Genomic DNA, 22559 nt, shown 5'->3' with positions numbered 1-22559 from the left:
GGGTGCATATTCTCTTCTTAACCTGTTATACTCTTTCACACAATTCGCATCTGCACTCATTTTTGTCTCATCAAAATCAATCAAGTACAATCCAGATAAAGTTCTCACTCAAGACAAAGCAACATATGCCATACCTTCTTTAAACACGGTACTTCCAATATTCACTAAAGCACTATCTACACTTAATCCTTGAGATTTATGAATGGTCACCGCATACACCAAAGAAATAGGAAACTGTTTTCTGCGAACATACAAATCATTTACTAGCAAAAACTGAGCTGAGCAATGACTAAACTGTTGTACTTCTTCAATTTCATCAAATTTGATTTTCAAAAATTCAATACCATCTCTATTTACATAATTAACTAAATCAATAATTTTACCCATTGCTCCATTTACTAAACCTTTTTCCACATTCAAATTACATCGTAAAATTACCCTACAGTTTATACATACATATAAATTCTTTTCTTAACCAGCAGTTTTACTTATTGATTTCTCTAAAGAATCCAATTTCCTCTTCAACTTTTCGGTCAAAATACTAGTGATTTCTTTCTGTTCTATTTTTTCAATAGCTTCCAATTTTATAATTTCTTCATTTTCCAACTTTAAACTGTCTTCATTGAATATAGAACATTCACACAGTGTTGGCATTAAGCAGATTACAGATTTGTTTTCTGCAATTCTCCTATATATTTTCTCAGGTACAATATTTTCATTTGGAAACAAATTGGAAAGTAATCGTCTCTGTAAAGCTTCTTTACTTGTTCAGTCACTTTTCCAATTCTTATATCTTGAAGAATACTTCCATAATCAGCATCATTTGCCTGTCACATATTTGTAATAAGTTCCTTATGTTAAAAAAATGACCAAATGTCAACATTTCTAATGCTCCCCAAAGACTTTCTGGTATCTTCATGTGCCAGTTTTTTAAACACTGGTTGTCCTTTTACAGGAGTAAGTTGTAGTAGATCTCCAAAAACTATGATGTGCTTTCCTCCAAATAATACGTCATATTTTGTTTTAAGAATTTGCTGCATTCTTAAATGCACAAAGACAAGCATTAAGGTTGATACCATGCTTACCTCATCAATAATGAGAAGTTTCATTTTCAATTTGATAACTTTATTTCGGCCAATGGCCATAAAAGCACAAATAAAATATGTACATACAAGATAAAATACATAGAATACATGAATAGTTAAAAACCTTAGTTAAAAAAAATTCTTAAACAATAAGTTATCAAATGAAGGATGACAGTCAATTCAATTAATCACAATTTAACACGATTAATCAGAGTAGACCTTCTATGCCACATACATATAAAAAGCGGGAGACCGAGAACACAATAGGGGGTGAAGTATCAAATCTTAAAATTCTACAAGCCTGAGCACATTGTTTTAAGCCCAAATTTCTACACAATGGAGCCAGCCAAGATCTCCGTATTGCTCTGTAGGCAGGGCAGAAGAACAAGACATGAACCATATCTTCTTTCCTGTTGTTTCAAACTGGGCAGATTCCCTCTTCTCGTCCCACCCATTTGCAAATCAATGCCCCAATCGGCAGACAGCCGTGTCTTAATTGTGTATATAGTTTTCTAGCAGTGGGAGGTTGTATTAAATCAATGAATTCCTCCCTCCTGGGCACAAGTTTAACCTGCAGAAATTCTGTAGACAACCTGCCCATAGTTGACAAACAATGCAGCAAACCTAGATTATACTGTCTCAGGGAGGCCAGCAGCTTAGTTCTCGGGACCGCTGGACAACTCTCCTCTGGGGTCTCCCATAATTGGGGCAAACCTATTTGGTATACAACAGCTTTAATATGGGATAACCAGGGTATATTTTTGCTCTTCAGCCGCCCCCAAACTGCGGAGAACTCAGCTCTATAATCATCAAGCTCGGGTACTGTCCAGAGCCTTCTCCAATACAGGAGAGGTCGAGCCGCTAACAGTTCTGAAATGGGCTCTAAACCCAGATCTAGTCTCAAGGGTTTCATTTTCTTCAAGACTCTTGAAACTTCACAACAAGCTTCTCCAGATAGCTTATGGTATTCCAATTTGTTTTCATGCTCTACTGGCAGCATTAATAAACAATGTAAAGAAATTCCTTTAATATTGTGTGCCGCCAACCCAGTTGGAGCAGTGACAACACAAGACAAATGCGACTCAGTTCTTTTCTGTAGATAAGTTGTAATTACTTTAATTAAAAAACGTTTTCCTGTTCCAGCTTGTCCACTAACGTATATTCGGATAGGTTAAAAAGATGAACAAGAGCACTCTTTCTTTTCATGAAGTAATCCATGGTCAATCTGTTCTCTCACTTGCTCATATTTTTGTTTCTGCTCAACATTTAGTTGTTCTTCCAAGTTTCCTAAGTTTGTTACATCTTCTTGAGCTTGATACATTGCTGTTTCCACCTCTTCCATAGCAGTTGCTGCCTCATTTTGAACAATTGCTTCTCCTAGTGGATCCTGACTCAACGGAGCAGAAGTTTGACTGTCTTGAGAACTGTCTCTAGCAATCTCTGCTGCAATTGTAGCGTCTTGCTCAATTTCGTCGTTCAACATTTTCACATTATTAGCAAAAACAGGACATCCTATAGTATCTTTACTTGCGTTGAAGGAATCTTCATAGCTCTCAAAATCTCCAAGTAATTTCAATTCTGAACGCCACGGCTTGAAAAGTTGCAAAAGAGCTAAATAGTAAAATTCCCTTTTGTCAGGAGTTTCGCAACTCAGTTTACGGTGATTAATTAAATGTCCTTTTCTTTGTTTTACCAAACATCCTTCAGAACCAATCACGGCATATATACCATTATTTTCTGTAATATTACGTTTAAAAATATAGGGGCCGATTAGGATGACGGATGGACTTTGTCTGCCCGCCATCCTGTCGTGGGAAGGGACCGTCCGACATAATGGCGGGGGTCCCGTCTGTGGAATTAGGATGCCCCCGCCACAGTGGCGGTTGCATCCCGCATTTTTAACATTGCGGCAGGAGGTGCTGAAAGCCTCACCCCCGCAATGCTAATAATGCATTTTGTGCGTTTCAAAGCACAACATGACAGGCACCGCGCGGTGCCTGCCATGTTGCACTTTGAAATGCTGGGGGGGTACCATAGGTACCCCCCATGTGCACCCCCACCTCTCCTTCACTCTGGGGGCCTGCAGGGGGCCCTACCACGGAAAGGCATCTGAAACAGCCCATCCTAATATGGCTGGCGGTGTCTATTAGACACCGCCACCATATTAGACCTTTTCTGCCCCAGTCGCAAAGAGAGCGGGGCGGAAAAGCGGTAGACAGTTTTGCAGCACTTCATAGAGACAAATATACTCAAGATGATGACTTCTATTTGGATAATATGTATCCAACATATTAGTTTTCACAATATCTGTACTTTCTGGCTCTTTTTTAGCTAAATACTAAATTTCTTGTACAGATTTAAGTACTAGATTTCGTGTTGCAGCCAGACCTAGACTCACCCAAATGATTCTTCTAGATTTGGAGTATAGACTTGCAGATGATAAGCGATCCGAGCATTCATATGCTCCAATTTCTTGATGAGATAACATCTTCAAACTGTAACTATATAATTTCTTACTTAGACTCTTCTCGTGGGAAATCTCTTCCCACATTTTCTTCAATTCCGTCTTTTCTGATTTTGTTATGTAGGATGTTACATATCGAGCAACAGCAATGGAATTGTCCGCAACATATTTAATATCCATGTTAGCATTCCACTTGGAAAAAATGACTGGGTTGTAGTCAATTATCAATTATGTATTTTGGCTCTTCATTTCTTCTTAAGTTGTAGGTATTTTTTGGATACTTTCTTGTGATAGTATGACACAAAGATGACATAAAACTGTTCACTCTTCCTTTCAATATTACAGGACGTGGAGATCCAAAACTACATTTGGTGTAGAAGTTGTCCTTGGATTTGTACATTCGACAACAGTATTTCCCACAACGATGGCTTTGGAATCGTAAGACTTGTTGTCTTAAGTCCTTATCTTCTGTACTTTTGGGTATATCACATGTAGCATATTCTTCAATAAAAGACAACACAGTATCATCTGAGTCTGTTCCAAATTTGGGAGCATCTTTGATCCATATTAGCATATGTATGTGAGGAGCACCTCTCGCTTGATACACCTTTCTCCAAAAGAAATCCAGAACCTCTCCACGAGGAGGATTTTTTTATTGGTAATAAAAGACATCATAGCTTCAAATCTATGATTGAAATACCTGCATACATTAACTGGATTCAAAGAGCACAATTCCTCAGGTGTCTTGTATTCAATATTTAGTATATTTGGATTTGCCTCTCGAAGAAATTGAAGTAAATCATCCCAAGCATATTCAGCACAGCTTAGAGTAAAGAACCATGTAGGAGTTCCTAAGTTCCTTAGCATACATTTAAGTTCTCAATGACAACGGTACCAGTACTCATTAGTACCACACTGACATGCCATGAGATTAATTAGCTGAGATTCCAAAACATTATCTTTCTGCTGTACTTTATCCATAAATTCCTTTGCCGAAACATTTTGCATATGTACACCTGTTTTCAAAATAAGGTTCACTGCATGAGAAAGTCCAGACAAGTCATTCTCAAACAAAAGATGAAACAAATACGGAATACATTGTCGAAATCTTGGATCTTCTGCATACAATCTTGATGTCCGGTATTCAGAAGCAGGAATCTGCACAGGCCAGTCATCATATCACCCTCCTTTTCCTGTTGGAAACAACTGAGGGAAACAGCGAGCTTCCAAGCTTTTTTCCCATACACTAATGGGACTTCAATTTGCTTCTTTCATTTTTCTTCATTTTTTCTTTATTTTTGCCAACATTACATCAAAAAAAGTGTCACAATAGAATAACGAAGACGCGCAAGGGGCTTGTAAATCTCCCCCGAGTGTATGCAGAGAGAGAGGGAGGAGTAAGAGGAGAGAACAGGGAGTATGAAGAGAAAGATGAAGTATGAAGAGAGAGGGGGAAAATGAGGAGACAGGAGGAATATAAGGAGAGACAGGGAAATATGAATACAAAGAAGGGGAGTATGAGGACAGAGGAGAATATAAGAAAAAGGGGGTAGTATGAGGAGAGAGGAAAGAGTAAGAGGAGAGAGGGGGGAGTATGACGAGAGGGTGGAAAATATGGAAAAAGGGCGAATATAATTCCTTAATGTACACAGACACACAGTGTGATATTAGACAAAAAAATATGAGACCATGCATTTTACCGAAACACATTTACTACTGGAAAACGGTTACGTGACTGCACACATTCCATGTATATAACTACTACATTTCAGTGAACAACCCTGACTCATTTTGAAAATACATATGCAATTCACAACATTATTTTTGCCAACATTACATCAAAAAAAGTGACACAATAGAACAACAAAGACGCACAAGGGGCTTGTAAATCTGCCCCAGAGTGTATGCAGAGAGAGAGTGAGGAGAAAGAGGAGAGAACAGGGAGTATGAAGAGAAAGATGAAGTATGAAGAGAGAGGGGGAAAATGAGAAGACAGAAGGAATATAAGGAGAGACAAGGAAATATGAACACCAAGAAGGGGAGTATGAGGAAAGAGGAGAATATAAGAAAAAGGGGTACTAAGAAGAGAGAGGAAGGAATAAGAGGAGAGAGGGGGCAGTATGACAAGAGAGGGTGGAAAATATAGAAAAAGGGGCAAATATAATTCCTTAATGTACACAGACGCACACTGTGATATTAGACAAAAAAATATGAGACCATGCATTTTACGAAAACACATTTACTACTGTAAAACGTTTAAGTGACTGCACACATTCCATGTATATAACTACTACATTTCAGTAGACAACACTGACTCATTTTGCAAATACATATGCCATTTACTACATTATTTTTACCAACATTACATTAAAAAAGTTACACAATACATCAACAAAAAGACAAAAGGGGCTTGTAAATCTGCCAAAAGTGTATGCAACAGTGTATGTATACTGACTGCAAAATTGTAGATTTAGAACACAAGCCTAATTCTAAACAAGCAACACTATTAACTACTCTACAACTGAAAAAGTGACTGCACACATTCTAAATTTTTTAGTACTGCACTTTATTGTACAAAGGTGACTCACTAAACACATTAACTTACCAAATGATTTTATCACAATAGTTATCCAAATGCAGACAAAATCAGAATATGATTCTACACTCTTTAGAAGGATAAACACATTACTCTTACTAAAAACAAAATGTACCACATACGTTCCCTTACAAGTTATCAACTCACCTTTCAAATTGATTTGTAGATTAAGAAGAATGCCACTCACACAGCAGATATTCGTATACAGAATCTCTCTACTTCAGTGTTTGCGGCAGAACCAAAAAATCGCACATTTTCCCTCTCAATTTACACATATATACACGTTAATAACAAATCAAATTCCTTCACACATTAATTCAAAAAGAAACACACATTTCTATTGGTTGAACATTTGAACCCTTTCCAACAGACATAACTTTGCACCCTACCCCCAAAAGATAATGCAAACATCAACTGTCCACAGAGGTCAAACGTTCAGCACACTGTAAAACACTCCTCCTCAACAAGTTTAGACTCTGCATAGGTACTTACTAATAAGTACCAATAAAGAGAAAAGCTCTTATTAGAACCAACCAACATCTAAACACATAAGCTTGATAGATACCTATAAAATATATATTTTTTATTATTGCTTAGGTACGCTTACGGGATGACTTACAGACTTTGCAACGTACAACGAAATACAACGTTGGGGACCGTGGGGGGAGCCCCATTGCCCCCACGTTCCCAGCCGGCTCCCCGCGTCCTTCCGGAGCCAGCATTGCTTTTCGTCATAGAGAGCAGCATACATGCTGCTCTCCCTAACGAAAAGCAATCTGCTTCCCTACTTCAAAGAGAGAGCAGGTTAACCTGCTCTCTCTTTCAAACAGAAAAGCATTTTGTTTTGGTAGGGTGGGAGCTGCGAGGCTCCCGCCCTACCATAGCAAACAGCAGTGTCCCGGGGGTATGCACCCCGGGACACTGCAGTATCCGGCCTTGGGGGGTGGCGGTCCCCAGGGCCATCAAGGGCCCCCCCTCCCAACATTGAAAAGCCCCGGGGGTGGTCGTCCCCGGGGCAGGGGGGTCCCTCACGGACCCCCCTATTTTAAATATTAGTGCCTTGGGGAGGCGGCGGTCCCCAGGGCATGTGGGGGGCTTGAGCTCCCCTACAGAGTTTTTTATTTAAATGTTTTTTAAAATAAGCCCCGGGGGTGGCAGTCCCCGTGGCTGCGGGGGGCTGTTAGCCCCCACATACTTCAAAATAAAGCCCCGGGGAGTGGCGGTCCCCAGGGTTCGGGGGGCCTTACAGGCCCCCCATCATTCATATCCAAGCCCCAGGTGGTGGTGGTCCCCGGGGCTGCGAGGGGCTGTGCACCCCCCGCTATTATACTTACTTTGCCCCGATATAGGCTTTTTTTTTACAATAGATTTATCATACGCGTACCCTGCACGTACGGACGACGTACAGTGCAGAGTTTGTAAGTCGTCCCGGAAGTGTACCTAAGCAAAAAAAAAAAAATAATTGACCTTGGGGATTATTCTGAAACTCCCCAAACAGCCCTAGGGTGTCAGTAAGTCCTACAGCAAATAGAAAACGTTTCCTGACAATCTACACACATATACAAATTACAAAAAATCACATTTATTCCCACATTAAATCAAAACGAAACACACATTTCTATTACTTGATCTTTTGAACCCTTTCGAACTGACAAACCTTTCAACCCTACCCCCATTCCACATTCTGCCAGTTACCATAGAAACACTTCAGGGAACACCTAACTGAGCACACAGGTGAAACGTTCATCATACGTTGTTGCAAATCAAAACAGCAAGTGTGCTTGACTTGTCAATATACCAGCTTATCTTGAGTAATGTTCTTTTCTATCACTTGTTCTTAACCAATAAATAACAGGCTTTTAAAAAACTGAAAATTGCACCCTAGTTTTCTATCTAAAAAGTTTTCAAACAACCAATCACTTCTTTGCTTTTTTCAAAACTCCTCTTATCCACCATTTTAGAAAAAAAAAATGTTCAAACTGCCTTTTCATTTACAAAGACCATCTGAGTGCATCCAGACCTCTCTTCAAGATGCTTAGAGTGTTGATTGTGGGACACAGCTATATTTTCTGGAGTCAAAGGTATGCAGAACAGAAATGAATTCACAAAGACCTAGGTTTACCAAATGTAGACATTAAATGGATTGGACAGAGAGGGTTAAAGTGGCACCAATTGATGCCATTGGTGAAATCCTTTTTGCATCTCCAACACCCTGACCTCATAATTGCGCACTGTGGTGGCAATGACCTAGGCACTTTGACTGGGGTAGGTCTGGAAATGTTTATGAAGGAAACCTTTACTGAACTGATGTCACTTTTCCCCCCAAACTACCTTTGTCTATTCTAATATATGCCAAAGGCAGAATTGGAACTGGTCCAATCAATTTTGTCCACAAATTGAGAAAGCTAGGAAACATGTGAATAAATCTGTTTCTGCTTTTCTCCGAGACGATAGAATGGGGTCCATTTACAACAACAATCTGCGTTTCAATATGCAAGGCATCTATAGGAGAGATGGTGTACATTTTACAGATGAAGGGAACAGTCTTCCTCATGAACTTTTGACTTTGCATCGGTACTTACTTGTGTAGGTACTAAAATCTCCCAATAAACACAAGGGCTCTTTTTAGAGCCACCCAACATGTAAACACATACACTTCATAAATATCTGAAAAATATTTTTCTTTTTCTTGCTTAGGTATGCTTACGGGACGATTTATAGACTTTGCACCATACGTCGTAGGTATGTGCATGGTATGCACACGGTAAATCTACTGTAAAAAAAATAGCCTTCATCCCAAATTTTTTATAATCCCCGGGGACCCCATCCCCGGGGGCTGAATAACAACGTTGGGGACCATGGGGGGAGCCCCAATGCCCGCACGGTCCCAGTCAGCTCCCCTCGTCCTTCGAGAGCCGACATTGCTTTTCGTCAGAGAGAGCAGATTACATGCTGCTCTCTCTGATGAAAATCAATCTGCTTTCCTACTTGAAGGAGAGAGCACGTTTCTTGCTCTCTCTTTCAAATAGGAAAGCAGTTTGCTATGGTAGGGTGGGAGCCGCGTGGCTCCCGCCCTACAGTAGCAAACAGCAGTGTTCCGGGGGTGGACACCCCGGGACCCTGGGGGGGTAGCGGTCCCCAGCACCATCAAAGGCTCGAGGAGGGGGACCGCGTGGCCCCCCACCCTACATTGAAAAGCCCCGGAGGGTGGTGGTCTCCGGGGCTGGGGGGTCAGTCACAGACCCCCCTATTTTCAATATTAGAGCACTGGGGAGGTGGTGGTCCCCAGGGCGTGTGGGTGGGCTTGAGCCCCCCACACAGGTTTATTTTAATAAAAAGAAGCCCCGGGGTGGCGGTCCCCGGGGCTGAGAGGAGGGCCATGAGCCCCCCCGCATACATACAGTTAAAGCCCTGGGGGTGGCGGTCCCCGGGGCAAGGGTGCCCCTCTGGTCCCGCCATTGTCGAAAAAAAATTGCCCCCAGGATATGGCCCCCCAGGGGCTAATCAAGAATAAAGCGGACTTCATTTTCTTTTTCTTTTTCACCACGTATGCGTACCATATGCGTATTTCGTGAATTTTTTTTTTAAAACAAAAAAAATGTTTGGGCCTAAGGATTCATGTGGGACCCCCTGAGCAGGCCTAGGGGGTCAGGATGTTTCTACCCTGCCCCTTCGCATGTTTTTTGCGGTTCTTTCACTGCTTTCTTATGCCTTGGTTCTACCGAGGCACAAGATGGCTGCCAACACTTCCTGGTTTGGAGTGTTGACAGACAGTTGACAGCCAACCAGCATGCAGCTCGTGCTCGTAATCGTACGTTTTACGGTACGCTTACCGTACGTGTACGGTACTTCGTCTATAGATATATCTATGATTCTACTTTTGATTTTCTCAGGAACTACTGAACAGATTTACACCATTTAACAAAAAGCATAATCTGCAAACCAAACTCTACCTTTTTGCCAAATCTGGTGTAATTCCGTTTCAGCAGTTCGCTCTGTAACCTCACTTAAAGAACCCCATGGAAAATTGCATGGGGAAAACACGTTTTGGCACCCCCTTTTTTCTCAGCCCCCGCTTCACGAATCACCCGAAAACTTTCAGGGAAGGAGCAGAGTGGAGCAGGCCATTTTCTTGGAGAATTTCGTGTAGATTTGTAAACCGGCGCCAAAGTAATTCCAAATAGAATGTTGCCGATTACCTATGGAAACTAGGTCCTATCTATAACTACCTACTGGCGACCGCCAGTAGGCAATATATATATATATATATATATATATATATATATATATATATATATATCCAATACAAGAAAAGAATCGCGGCACACTTCTTGGGTTAACGCAGTTGTTTATTCAAACGTGACACAACACCTCCTACGCGTTTCGAACCGTAGTTCCTGGTCACGGTAGTGTTTGTGAATAGTCCCTTTTTGATTTCCACATTTATTTCATTCCACACCTCTTTGATTAACAGGGGCATGATGGTACTTGTAGTTGCTGTATTAACACTATGCATTGCTTCATGCATACATAAATGCTGGCCACATCAGTCCACGAGGAGTATTGTAGTTACTGCATGAGAGAGCGGGCCTCTTGTTAAAGGATCTTTCGCTTACCAGACACTCGTGAATAACACGTGTGTATAAACCGGCCAACTAGTTACCTGATGGTCGATTAATTGCGTAACTTTTAGACATAATGTCTGAGTCAATCAAGGGCTAAGTGCCCTACGTCCCCGTGGTATGTTATGAACCAGCATTATGTGTTTACATATAATAGTTTTCTGTGATTAATCCTAATCAATACATTCGGTCTGTCACTAGCAGTAATTGATGTATACATATACAAATGGTTGGAGAGTTGCTACGGCATGTATGCAGTGTTACCATTATTATTCATTGTGTATTACAAGTGGACATAAAGTTCTTCATCGCCGTTGAGGCCTCCTGGCTGTTTGGTTTTGAACTTTATGATTAATTTCGATTCCAAACGTCTCAGTTGCTGTTTTCGGTTGCCACCTCTTTCATGTTGTGCAATGCTTGCTAGTCCAAAGAATTTTACATCAAGCCAAGTTTTTGTTTCATGATTAGCCATGTGTTTGGCTATGGCGTATGAGAAGTCTCTATTCTGGATAGCACGAATATGTTGCAATATTCTCGTCTTGAGAGAACATGTCGTGCTCCCTATGTAGGCTTTGATATATAAATGTATATAAATGAGCATATGAGACACTAAGGGGCCTTGAAATACATCTGAACTCGCCAATAATTAGCTATTGTAATAACTGAGATGGTATGGCATGCTCTCAGCTTAGGCACTTCACCAATTCTCACTATACTGCTGCTCTTTTTGTTGTCTAATCTTTCTCACTACACTGCTAGATGATCCTGATGCTTTGCTGCCTTAGCACTCCCTTGTACGTCTCAGGATCACTGACAAACAACTTTTTCGAGCCATTAGAAACAGCGCTTGCTACAGGTTGAAGAAATGAAACTTCATTCTCAGGGGTCTTACTAATACAAAGAAGAAGTTGACACAGAAGCTGGAATATAAAAAGAACATCTTTATTAAACTCAAATGAGTGAGACTACGTCACACAGAAGCATTAGCAACTGAATGAGGCAGTATAAAGAGTACAGAACACTGAGGTCTTATATATATATGTGAGGGTTACAAACCCAGCATAGAAGTAAGGGGCAGTCCTAGCTCATGCAAGCATGCAAAATGCCTAATATGGACATACAAGATCTGCCAAATATTAGCGAATAGGAAAACATTCAAAACAAGGCATCATGTAACCAGAACGTCCACCTTGAGTCGTATTTTTGCCCAACCCCATAAGTCAATCAATTACAGCACCTATAGGTCAATCAGTAATGGCAGGACATGTATGTATGCTTCAAAAGAAAGGTTGTGTAATAGGAAAACACAGGGAGAGAATAGCGAAGGCCAAAAGATAAGATACGACAAGAGAAGAATACTAAAGGCTAACAGATAGTTGATACAGGGATTAGGTAGTCCAGACAGGAATTAGTTAGGCCGGCTGGTGTCTGAGATTGGTTTCAAAACAAGGACAGAGGGGGTTTTCGACACGTTGCAGTCCAAAGGGCAGAGACACTTCGTGAATATAGCAGCCTGTGTAAAGGCAACACAAAATGACGGCGAATGTAAGATGGAGTCAAAATGAAAGAACCTCAAGGTGTGCACGTGACTATCCGATGTAGGCAGTGCTACATTCCATCTAGTGAGGGTCAATGGCTTTCTACATACTGGACAATGATTTTACTTTTTTTTTACTTCTTCTCCATCATTTATCTTGTTCCTCCCTCCTCTATTATCTCAAAGAAAAACTGTTGGCAAAAGGGAGGATTCTCCTTGTGAAGGCACTCAGAGATGTACTGGATTCTCAGCAGATTTATTTGGAAATTAAAACTATTTCTTTTCCTGAATTATTTGTCATCCTTAAATGGCAATGCAACATTTCTGAAATTCTTATTATAGTCCAGTAATGCTGCATTTGATGTTTTACAAAAGTCATCTCTTTTTATCATTGTGGATTATATCTACCAGAATGTGCATGCTTCTATCGGAAACAAAAACCTGCAGGTTTGGACTAGTGCTGCAGACACTGGGCCCCAGATTTATCAAAATTTGACGTATCACAACCCAGCAAGATAACTTGCTGCAATGTGCTGCATGTAACGGAGAGGGCTGGAATAAGCCACGTCTATCAAGATATGGTGCATTCCTTCTCTCTCCTTTCTCTGGCAGGATCATGGCAGCCTAGTGCCAACACTAGCACCCTATGCAACGGTTCATGGTGCAAAGGTGCCTGCTTTGCAGGCAGGATTGCTCTTGTCCAGGAAGGGGCACCTTCCTGCACACAAACAACCCTTATTTGAGTTTTTACATTTCTAAGTGTGCTTCAGAATGCAGCATACTTAGAAAGAAAAGACAATGACAGAAGAAGGGAAGGAGTACAATTTTGACACATTTCCAAATTTACCAGTCTTGGTACATCTGGAAAATCACCAAAATATATGGGTGTTTGCATGAGGACAAACACGCTGTACACATGTAATGCCTTCCCGGTGCAGAGTACCGTGAGGCTGGGATTTGGGTTGCCTTGCGTTACTCAGTATTTACCAATCCATGCAGAGCCTTGCATAGTGGCTTGGTAAATCTGACCTATGGATTGCGTTCCTCTTGTGTCACCTTGCTAGATGCAAGGGCAATGCAGTCCCATGATATATTCGGGTCTGATTCTTTGAATATATTCATAAGAACATGGTGTATGTATGCAAATGTAACCAGCACAGCATCTCAACTGGATGCTATTGTACTGCCTGGAGATAAAATAGAAAGTGGCATGTGTACAAGGAAGTAGTTGAGTGAGGCGTTAGCTGTCATGGCTTAACGCCTGATTCCGCCACTTCAGAAATGCAAGGCTGTACCTTATTTACAAGGATATCGTGAAGCCTTGCATTTCCCCCTGTGCTGGCGCTACCCTTAGCAGGGTAACGCCAACACAGGCATCCCTGCACCATGGTGCAAGGGTGTCTGTTTGCAGGGGAGCATTGCTTATGTGTAGGAAGGTAGAACTTCCTGCACATAAACAATCCTGAAATACCTTTTTGTCACTTCAATGTGTGCTGCTTAATGCAGCACACATGGAAGTTAAAACATTTTTTTTTAGCGATTGTTTATGTGCCGGAAGGGTCACCTTCCTACACATAAATAATCCAAGGCGTATTTGCATTTTCCATATGTGCTGCACAAGGCAGCACACAAGGAAAAAAGCAAAAACGAGAAGAAATAAAGCATTTCTCCTCGTTTCCCCAAGTTAAGACCAGGTTTTCCTTGCTTTTAATTTTGGTGCTGCCTGCTATTTACGCTGCCCTTGTAAATAGGGGACAGCATAAATCTCAATGGGTATTGCGTTGGAACACCCACAGCAACACCCACTACCCACCCCTCTTACGCGAAGCATAGAGTAAAAGGGGGTCTTATTTACGAGGCAGCCTTAATCCACATGAAGTGCCTTTTAAATAATGTGAAGCCTCTATCGCCATGGAAATGACACAAAAAGTGACATTCTTGTGGCGATAGGGGCATGTACATATGTCCCAAAGTTTCATGCTCAGAGCAAGAATCATGAGGTGGATTGAATCTGCAAAGTGGTTAATTGTTTTTTCTTCACAGTTGCAATATATCAACTGGAATACAAATATCAATTATACACAATGGGCCCTATTCAGAAAGATGAACTTACATTTTTGTGTAACTTTACAAAGCTAAACTTCGACCAAAAAAGCCTACCTTTACTACTTTTTGGTATTCAGAAAGGTAATCTTAGACCAAAAGTTTAACTTTACTACTGTTTGGTATTCACCAATGTTAGTTACTACTAGTAAAGTTAGACTTCGGTTCTTAGTTTACCTTTGCGAATGCCCAAAAGTAGTAAACTTACACAAAAGTGTAAGTTTACCTTTGTGAATCGGGCCCAACGTTTGGGCTAAAATATCAGAACTCATATTTTGATGTTTCTTCCACTACGTAGAACAGAGGCGGTGTATGTGGCATCATGTAATGCATTTTTGTTTTCCACATTTCTAGAGAAAAGAGCCAATATTATTGACGAAGAAAGCCAACAACACATACAACATTGTGGGAACCACATACGCCTTGAATATTGCCAAAGATCCTGGTCTGTCAACAATTTCAAAGAGTGCCGCCCTGCCTCCCAAGATGCAGCGCCTTGAAGAGAAGCCCCCTGAATGCAAGAAAACTTACAACAGTGTCAGCAAAATCGACAAAATGTCCCGCATTGTTTTTCCTGTGCTTTTTGCTATCTTCAATCTGGTGTACTGGGCCACGTATGTGAACCGAGAATCAACTATTAAGGGAATGATTCCAAAACAATAAGAACTTTAAAAAAACACTTCCTTTGTGGAATCAGGCAGGAAATCTGAAAACTATTTTATTTTTATTTTTAATGTAAAGAAAACTGTGATTTTTTTCTTTTTGCTATTGATGAAAAGGAATGATCGTGCCTCTGGCATTTGTGATGTCACATCAGTTTTGCCGCTGCAAACCTTTTTTTCTGCTAGTCTCTGGCGTAGGCTGGTTGCATGCTGTTTATTCATGCTGCATATTTCACAGGCTGCGACTGTGTTTGTTTTCTCCTCTGATTGGACTGCATTGGGTAACCAAGCATACATTTCAATAGTCATTGGTTTCTATGAACGCGACTTTCTAAACCGGGAATGCTGTGATTTGCTCCTTGTATATGACAGAAGTTGAGCACAATTACTAGAGAACCATGTTGCATCAAGTGTGCGATTTTAACAAAAGCTCTCTGTCAAATGTCCATGTAGACCATCTATCAAATGTCTGTGTAAACTGTGGGTACAGGGTCACCCTCTTCTAAGTACTTGCACAGTGCAATTTCTGTGCTTTGACTATATATGTGCCTCTAAAAGGTTGAATTTAAAATGAGCAGGAGGAGCCAGTCATCACATGCCTCTTGTCTATCCAGCTTAGAGGTGGATGCAGGTTGGTGTGCCACATGCCCAGGACTGCAAAACTGCTTCTTCTTTTGCGCTTCAAGGCACGTCAGGTTAGTTTGGGCAACCATATTGTCTGTTCTATTCTAACACTGGGAGGCCTGGAAGGATTGGTGATTGTGACTGTGATGGCCTTCCTGAACTCCCAACAGAAATGAATGGGTTTACCCAAAAGGCCTACTACACACTCAAATACAAGATAAGTGTGTGTGTGCACTCACTAAGAAACATGAAAGATAAGTATGCCCCGTACCAAAGGGACATCGGTAAAGCAAGAGATTGTGTTCCCCTTGGTGTGCGAACACTACCAACATTCAGCATCTATTGGCCTACATTACCTTGGGCTCTGGATCCTGCAATGTAAGGGGTGGGAGTTCACTAAGCCGTGGAGTATAGTATCTTGGATTCCACGTGTTTTTAGAGAAACATGTATCTGTGCAATTCCCCTTACACTGCCACTAATACACAACGGCACATGAGCTGTCCCAGGAAAAATGTGTGGCCCTGGTGCAAACCCAGCACTGATGTGGCAATTCACTAGGGTCTATGTTCTGTCAATCATAAAAATATTTTTTAATGTATAGAGCTCTAATACCATGTTGGCATTTGCCACGTCTTCTGAACAGCCCTGCAATATAAAACTTCAAAGTGAGTGTGTAACCAATCAGGGGGGCACAGGTAGGACAGAGATTTAGGTGCACATGGTGCCTTCATCTAGGTCTAAAGAGGGCCCATGTTATCAAGGCATAGAAACCAACACATCTCTTCAGACTAGTTAAGCATTTACTAAGGCGTTATACCACAATATTGAGTTTTAAATACTGTCCTGGTAACATCTATCTAGAATATTAACTACCACAATATTGTGAAGATACGCATCTAAAAGTAAGCCTAGGTTTACTATTTGTACTTCTCATCTATTTACCTTGAGGACACATATATATTTTCAAGGAAACTGTAGATGGATTTAAGAATAGTAAATGTATGTTTACTATATATACTTACCATCATGATATTATGGTAACGTTACATTGTGGATAGACAATATATTTTCACTCAATATAGAGAAATACATCTAGTCCTGGATTTGTGCTAAACGTTTTTGCTTAACTCCAGTCACCCAATTGTGATTGCCTAATCTAAAAAGAGTGCATTCTTGTTTTCAACTCTAAGCGCATGAATATGAGCCTGAATTCTGATCCTGCACAAACAGGAGTATAGGAGATCAGGACTTCAATCAGGATTTCAATTAGTGTGCTCCAAACTGAAACTTTATTCCACAAGCCACAACTTCAGACAGGATAAAAATATGATATCCTTGAAGCATGCAATTTCTTTTTCACTAATTAAAAAATATTTGTGTTAAATATATTTTTCTACCACTATTGAACAACTGTTCTTCAGGGTAGGCAGACTAGATAATGCAAAAAAACTGCCTTTTAATGTGAAGCGTCTGCTGAACACATTTGGCTTAAAAGACACTGGTGATCGTATACAGTTGTGTGAGTGCCCATATTAAAGTCACATAGAATTGCCCATGAAGAAGCCAATAATACAAATTCAGGATTTTCGTAATACTAGAAAGTCTGCTATCAAGGTCTCCTCTATTATCTGACTGATTCAAGAAATATCCATTTTCTTTCCAGTGCTTCCAACAAGATTACTTCTTATTAACGTTTAAATATTTGTTGTTCTATATAGTAGGTAGAAGAAAACATTTCCTAGGTGGGTTTTGATGCAACAGATATTTACAAACAACAACATTGGTGTACTTTAAAATAAGATATCTGTTTAAAGCATACAAATTAGACATATGGATAATTTGCTTCCAAGAGAGATTATCAAAAAATGACGTTACAAGTTTGACCCAAGGAGGTTCAGGTGAATTTACGTACTGGGATGACACTGCACAAGCTTGTCTGATGATGAAAGGAGGATGGTATACTTTGAAATTAAGGAATCTAGCACAGCCTTCAAATTTATACTTTTAAATTTTGGTAAAGTAATATGAGGGGTTTAATTTTTCCCTAAAGATGTTGAGCATAAGCGATCAAAAAATTGTTTTAAACCAAATGAAGGAAAATTATAAGGTAATAATGTGAGAACAAAACGAATAAGTGGGGGAATTATAATTTTGATGGTCTCCAGTCTCCCCCACCATAGGAGGGAAAAAGGAGATCAAGCAGGCAACAAATCTTGTTTCTTGGTTTTAGGGGTAGAGATATTGAACTGAGCAGATTTCATGAGGTTCGGTGCAAACAAAGTACCCATATATTTAATCTTTGTCGGGCTTCACATAACATTTGTCTTTTCAAACAAGGGCCTGATTCATAGTGAATTGAATGGGAGAACCTCTGCCATATTCTGGTTCAATTGATAGCCAGAAATGACTGTGTAGGTACAATTGAACTTCCATTACAAAAGGATTGCAATGAAGTGGAGATGTTGGACATGTATAATTAGATGCCCTCAGCGTATGCTGAGATTTTAAGTTCTATATCATTACATGTAATACTATGTATGGGGGTATTACATCACAAGCAGTCCTCAAATGGTTCTAATCATAATACAAACAACAATTGTGAAAGGGGGCGACAATGATTAGTCCCGCAAGATAAATAAAATATTAATAATTAAATACAAATATTAACAAAAAAACTAGCTCCAGAGGAAGAATATAATAATTTAACAACTTATATAAAACAAGGACAAAAACGAACTATTGCAAAGTAATGTACATATATTGTCATTCAATGCAATCAAAAGCTTTTTCAGCATCAAGAGCTAGCTGATACCGGTAGTTCAGATTTTGCGGTGAATAAGATAATATTAAGAGAACTTGTGCATTACCTGCTGCTGATCCACCCTTTACATACTCAGATTGGTCATTTTCTACATATATTGTGTAATGCATTTTAAATGTGTGGCTAATATCTTTGCCTATATATAACAATCATAACTAATTAATTTCCAAAACTTCTGATCTTTATCTTGCTTGGGTGTTTCTGCTGTGAGACCATTCCGAAAATGCCTGTAACCATTAGGACAATGAATGAATGAGTTATGTAACTCCAAACAGAGTTAGAATGATGAATAATAAGAAATAAGCTATGTTGAAATCCCCTGAAAGCCCGGTGCTTTACCTTATTTCAAGATTATAAAAACTTGCAAATGCCTTATGAATAAATATCTCTTTCAAAATAACTATCCTGTGAAATATGTATGATACACCTAAAAAAAATGTATCAAACTCTTGATTAAAAAATTGGGTTAATAGTTGAGGTGGGTGAGAGCCCCAATCAAATAATAAACAGATTCCTTTTCGGTTTGAACCGCAAAAAGTCACTAAATAGACCTGTGCTTAACCCTCTGGTGCTTGGCAGAAAAGCATCTAGGCTTAACTTAGAGATGATGTGTAAAATGTTTATGCAGCACTCAAACAGTAATAAAGTGAAAAAACAAGACAAGAAAATTTCCAAACCACTATAGAAAAAAAAGTATCATTTCATAAATAAAGCGAAAAAATAATTAGTCAACCCTGATGAGCAGAAGCAGAGTTATCATTTTTATAAATTTCAGGTAAAAATGGGGAAGATCCTTTACAATGCGGATGTTACCCCGCAGTGCAGTTACGACGCGTCTTTTACAACACAAGTCGTAACCACGACTTGCGCTCGAGGGCACTCGAGGATAAGGAATAGTAGATTTAGGATCCAACACCTTCCCTGCTGTACGTAGGCTGGTGTTGGAATAGTAAATTTAACTATTCGTAAGTCCAGCACCCCTACAGCGTTGTAAAAGACGCGTTGTAATGTACCGCGATGTAATACATCGCGTGGTAACAGCGTACATCCGGTAAAAATAGCATGAAGTAGAAGCAGAGTTGTGATTTTTTTAACGTTTCAGGTAAAAATAGCTTGAAGAAGCAGAAAGGGCCTATCATGGTTATTTGGTCATGCAGGACTGGGTCAACGTCATATGTTCAGGCTGACCACAATTCACACAGCACAGTTCAGATACAGGGACCAGGTTTGTCTCTGTAGAAAGTTTACCTCAGTCTAGTTCCACATGAGGAGCCATAGACAATGCATTGCATTGCAGGGGACTGCAAAGAGACCATTGATTGCGTAAAGAGCAGGTTACCAGTTGGAGCTTGACCATGAGGAGAATATTGTTGGGGTGAAGAAATGGTCACCAATCAGAGCTTTTTATTGGCAGGAAACATGGGATGGCCATTGCTGATGTGACGAGCTCCATTTGAGTCTGTAGTCGGTGAGGTTGCATCAGCAGTCAGATGCAGGTCCAGCATTGGTCTCGGTAAAGTCTTCTCACATATGTAAGGAGACCGGGGATGGTTCTTTTTTGACAGGAAGCCCAGTATCTCCTGATTCTCAACTGAGTCCAGTTCTTGCAGTTTATAGTTTGGAGGAGTACACTGTGACAACAGCCAAGGGTCCAGGACCTGGTGGGGTCCCTTTGGGGTTCAGAACTCCCTCAAGCAGAGGTCAGTAGCTGGGTCCAGGCCGGTCCAATTGGTGCTGGACAGCTGGGTAGTGCAGGGAAGGATTCTTGAAGCTAGTTGTGTTCCTGTAAATCAATCAGGAGGTCAGCCATGTGACCTATGGTGTCACGTCTGGGAACATTCTTCTAAAGATACCAGGACAATCCTGCTTCTGAATCTTCACAGGTCCTGGAGTGTTCTGATAAGAGATTATGATGGTGCCAACTTTATACCTAGTACCAGCGTGTGTTTGGGGAGGAAATCACTGGCCTACTCCCAGACTAGCTCTGGACAGTTCTTCCCTCTTCCTTGGATTTGGCTCCAACCTGGCTATGGTAAAAAAAAGGCCAGGCAGGCCCAGGTGTGGAATGCATTTGGCAGTGGGAGGGCAGTTAGCCTCAGACGTCAGCAAAGGGCTGAATACCAGCCTCGGGTTACCATTGAAGGTCAGGAAGGTCTGAGCACAACCTCCCAAGCCATGTCCAATCATCCTTTAAGAGACACCAGGGCAACTTTTTCTGAATCTTCACAGATCCAGCAGAGTTCTGATAAGAGGTTATGAGGGATGCCATATTTGTACCCAGTACCGGCCTGTGTGTGTAGGGGGGAATACCTGGCCTACTCCCAGAGTATTTCTGGGCAGTTCTTCCCTCTTCCCTGGATTTGGCTCTAACCTCGCTAGGGTAACTAAGGCCGGGCTGGCCCAGATGTGGGCTGCGTTTAGAAGTGGCAGGGCAGTCAGCCTCAGATGCCAGAAAGGGGCTGAACACCATCCTTAGGTGGCCCTTAGCAGCTCAGAAAGGGCTAAGCACAACCTCTCATGTCATCCTCCTTAGTAGAGCAACTCTCTTCTCCACACCCAAGGATATGTGTCCCCTGTCTGGAAGGAGTTAACATCAAAACCACAGAGGAGCCATTACAAGTGTTGTAACCCTGGACAATGTCAAAAAGGCACAATTGGTTTAGGAAGCAAAATTTTACTTTTTAAAACTTACATGAATAGTAGTTTAAAATCTGACTTTACCATTTAAATTCAAATTCAAATGAGTGGAAAATGTAATCTCCTTCTTCTCTCAAACTAAAGTTATCACTACGTAAGTGTCATAAGGTAGCTCAGTGTTAGTCTATGGGAGAGGTAGCCTTGCTACAGGAAAAATAAACTTTTGTGGGCTTTCACTGGCAGGACTTGTAAAACCTAGTACACATCTCCTATTTTTGGAATACCGTGCACCGTAACCTCTTTGCCTTGAGGGCCTACCTTTGCAGTGACTCATAGGTTTTAAAAAGTATGGTCAGTGCCTGGAAAAAGGTCTATTTTGCCAAGTTGAAATGGCAGATTTTAATGCGCTATAAGCTGCAGTGGCAGGTATGAGACTTGTTTTACAGAGCTACTTTAGTGAGTGGCACAATGAGCGCTGCAGTCGACTAATTTAGTGGCCCCAAGTACATGTAATATCATTTACCAGAGATTTATAAATGCATTGAATGTGCCAATAAGGTGTATACCAATTTTAACACGTTTGGAAGGGAAAGCACCAGCACTTTGCCATTGGTTAGTATAATTAAAGGGCACAGAGTCACAGAGTCCTAATGCCAACAGAAATGAGTTCACTAAAAAGGTAGTGATAAAATCATTCTGGGGAATACCATGCAAAAGACAGCCTTCTCTGACACTTGAGATAAAATATCACCATCATTATACAGGCTTTTATAAATGTTTTTAATGACAGGGGAAATATCTATAACGGAGATAGCAGTGGAATAATCAGTGGAATAATTGTGTTCATTGTTCGTACAGGCAGTTAATTTCTGCTTAATTTTTACATTTAAATAACTGGCTAGCAATTCACCAGATTTGTTTTATTTGCTGTGTCAAGTAGACTTAACCTCATGGCTGCTGGAGCGATTCCCCTGCAGTGCTGGGCCGTAATAAAAACGGGTGTGGTCATGACGAGCTCAGCTCGTCATGAGCACCTGAGAGGTATATGCCATGACGAGCTGAGCTCGTCATGAGCACCGAAAGGGTTAACTTGCCGTAGGGTACTGCAAGCATCAAATATAGCAATGCTATTCAACTCAACCTTAATTTTGATAAGATCAAGTTTGAATTTGTAGTAAAAAAATATGAATCAAGTGCTTTATTATCATTAAATGCCCATAATGAGCATTTGCAGTTTGTATGCCACATAAAATATGACAAATGATCTGAGGGACAACTTAGGATATCCCATTTATTAACTAAGGAGGTATTAGAAGGTTTAATCAAATGAAATAGATCTAATAAAATGAATGTACCCATTATCCGACAGACAATGATTATTAAATCTCCATCTCTTAGAGTCCTTAT

At 40.5% G+C, this 22559-nt stretch overlaps 1 protein-coding gene across 1 annotated transcript in view; it reads left to right on the top strand.

Annotated features, from left to right (window-relative positions):
• The window catches only part of GABRA3 (gamma-aminobutyric acid type A receptor subunit alpha3), a 1474619-nt gene extending 1459465 nt beyond the window's left edge, over positions 1–15154 (top strand). Inside the window, exon 10 of the mRNA XM_078685895.1 lies at positions 14762–15154. Coding sequence (XP_078542021.1) covers positions 14762–15070 — 309 coding nt within the window. The 3' untranslated portion in view covers positions 15071–15154. The remainder of the gene's footprint in view (positions 1–14761) is intronic.
• The last annotated feature ends 7405 nt before the right edge of the window (positions 15155–22559 follow it).

Source organism: Lissotriton helveticus, chromosome 4_1, assembly GCF_964261635.1.
Source record: "Lissotriton helveticus chromosome 4_1, aLisHel1.1, whole genome shotgun sequence".
NCBI lineage: Eukaryota > Metazoa > Chordata > Amphibia > Caudata > Salamandridae > Lissotriton > Lissotriton helveticus.
The sequence above is the reverse complement of the archived record's forward strand: the minus strand, read 5'-3'. Positions and strand labels throughout refer to the sequence as shown.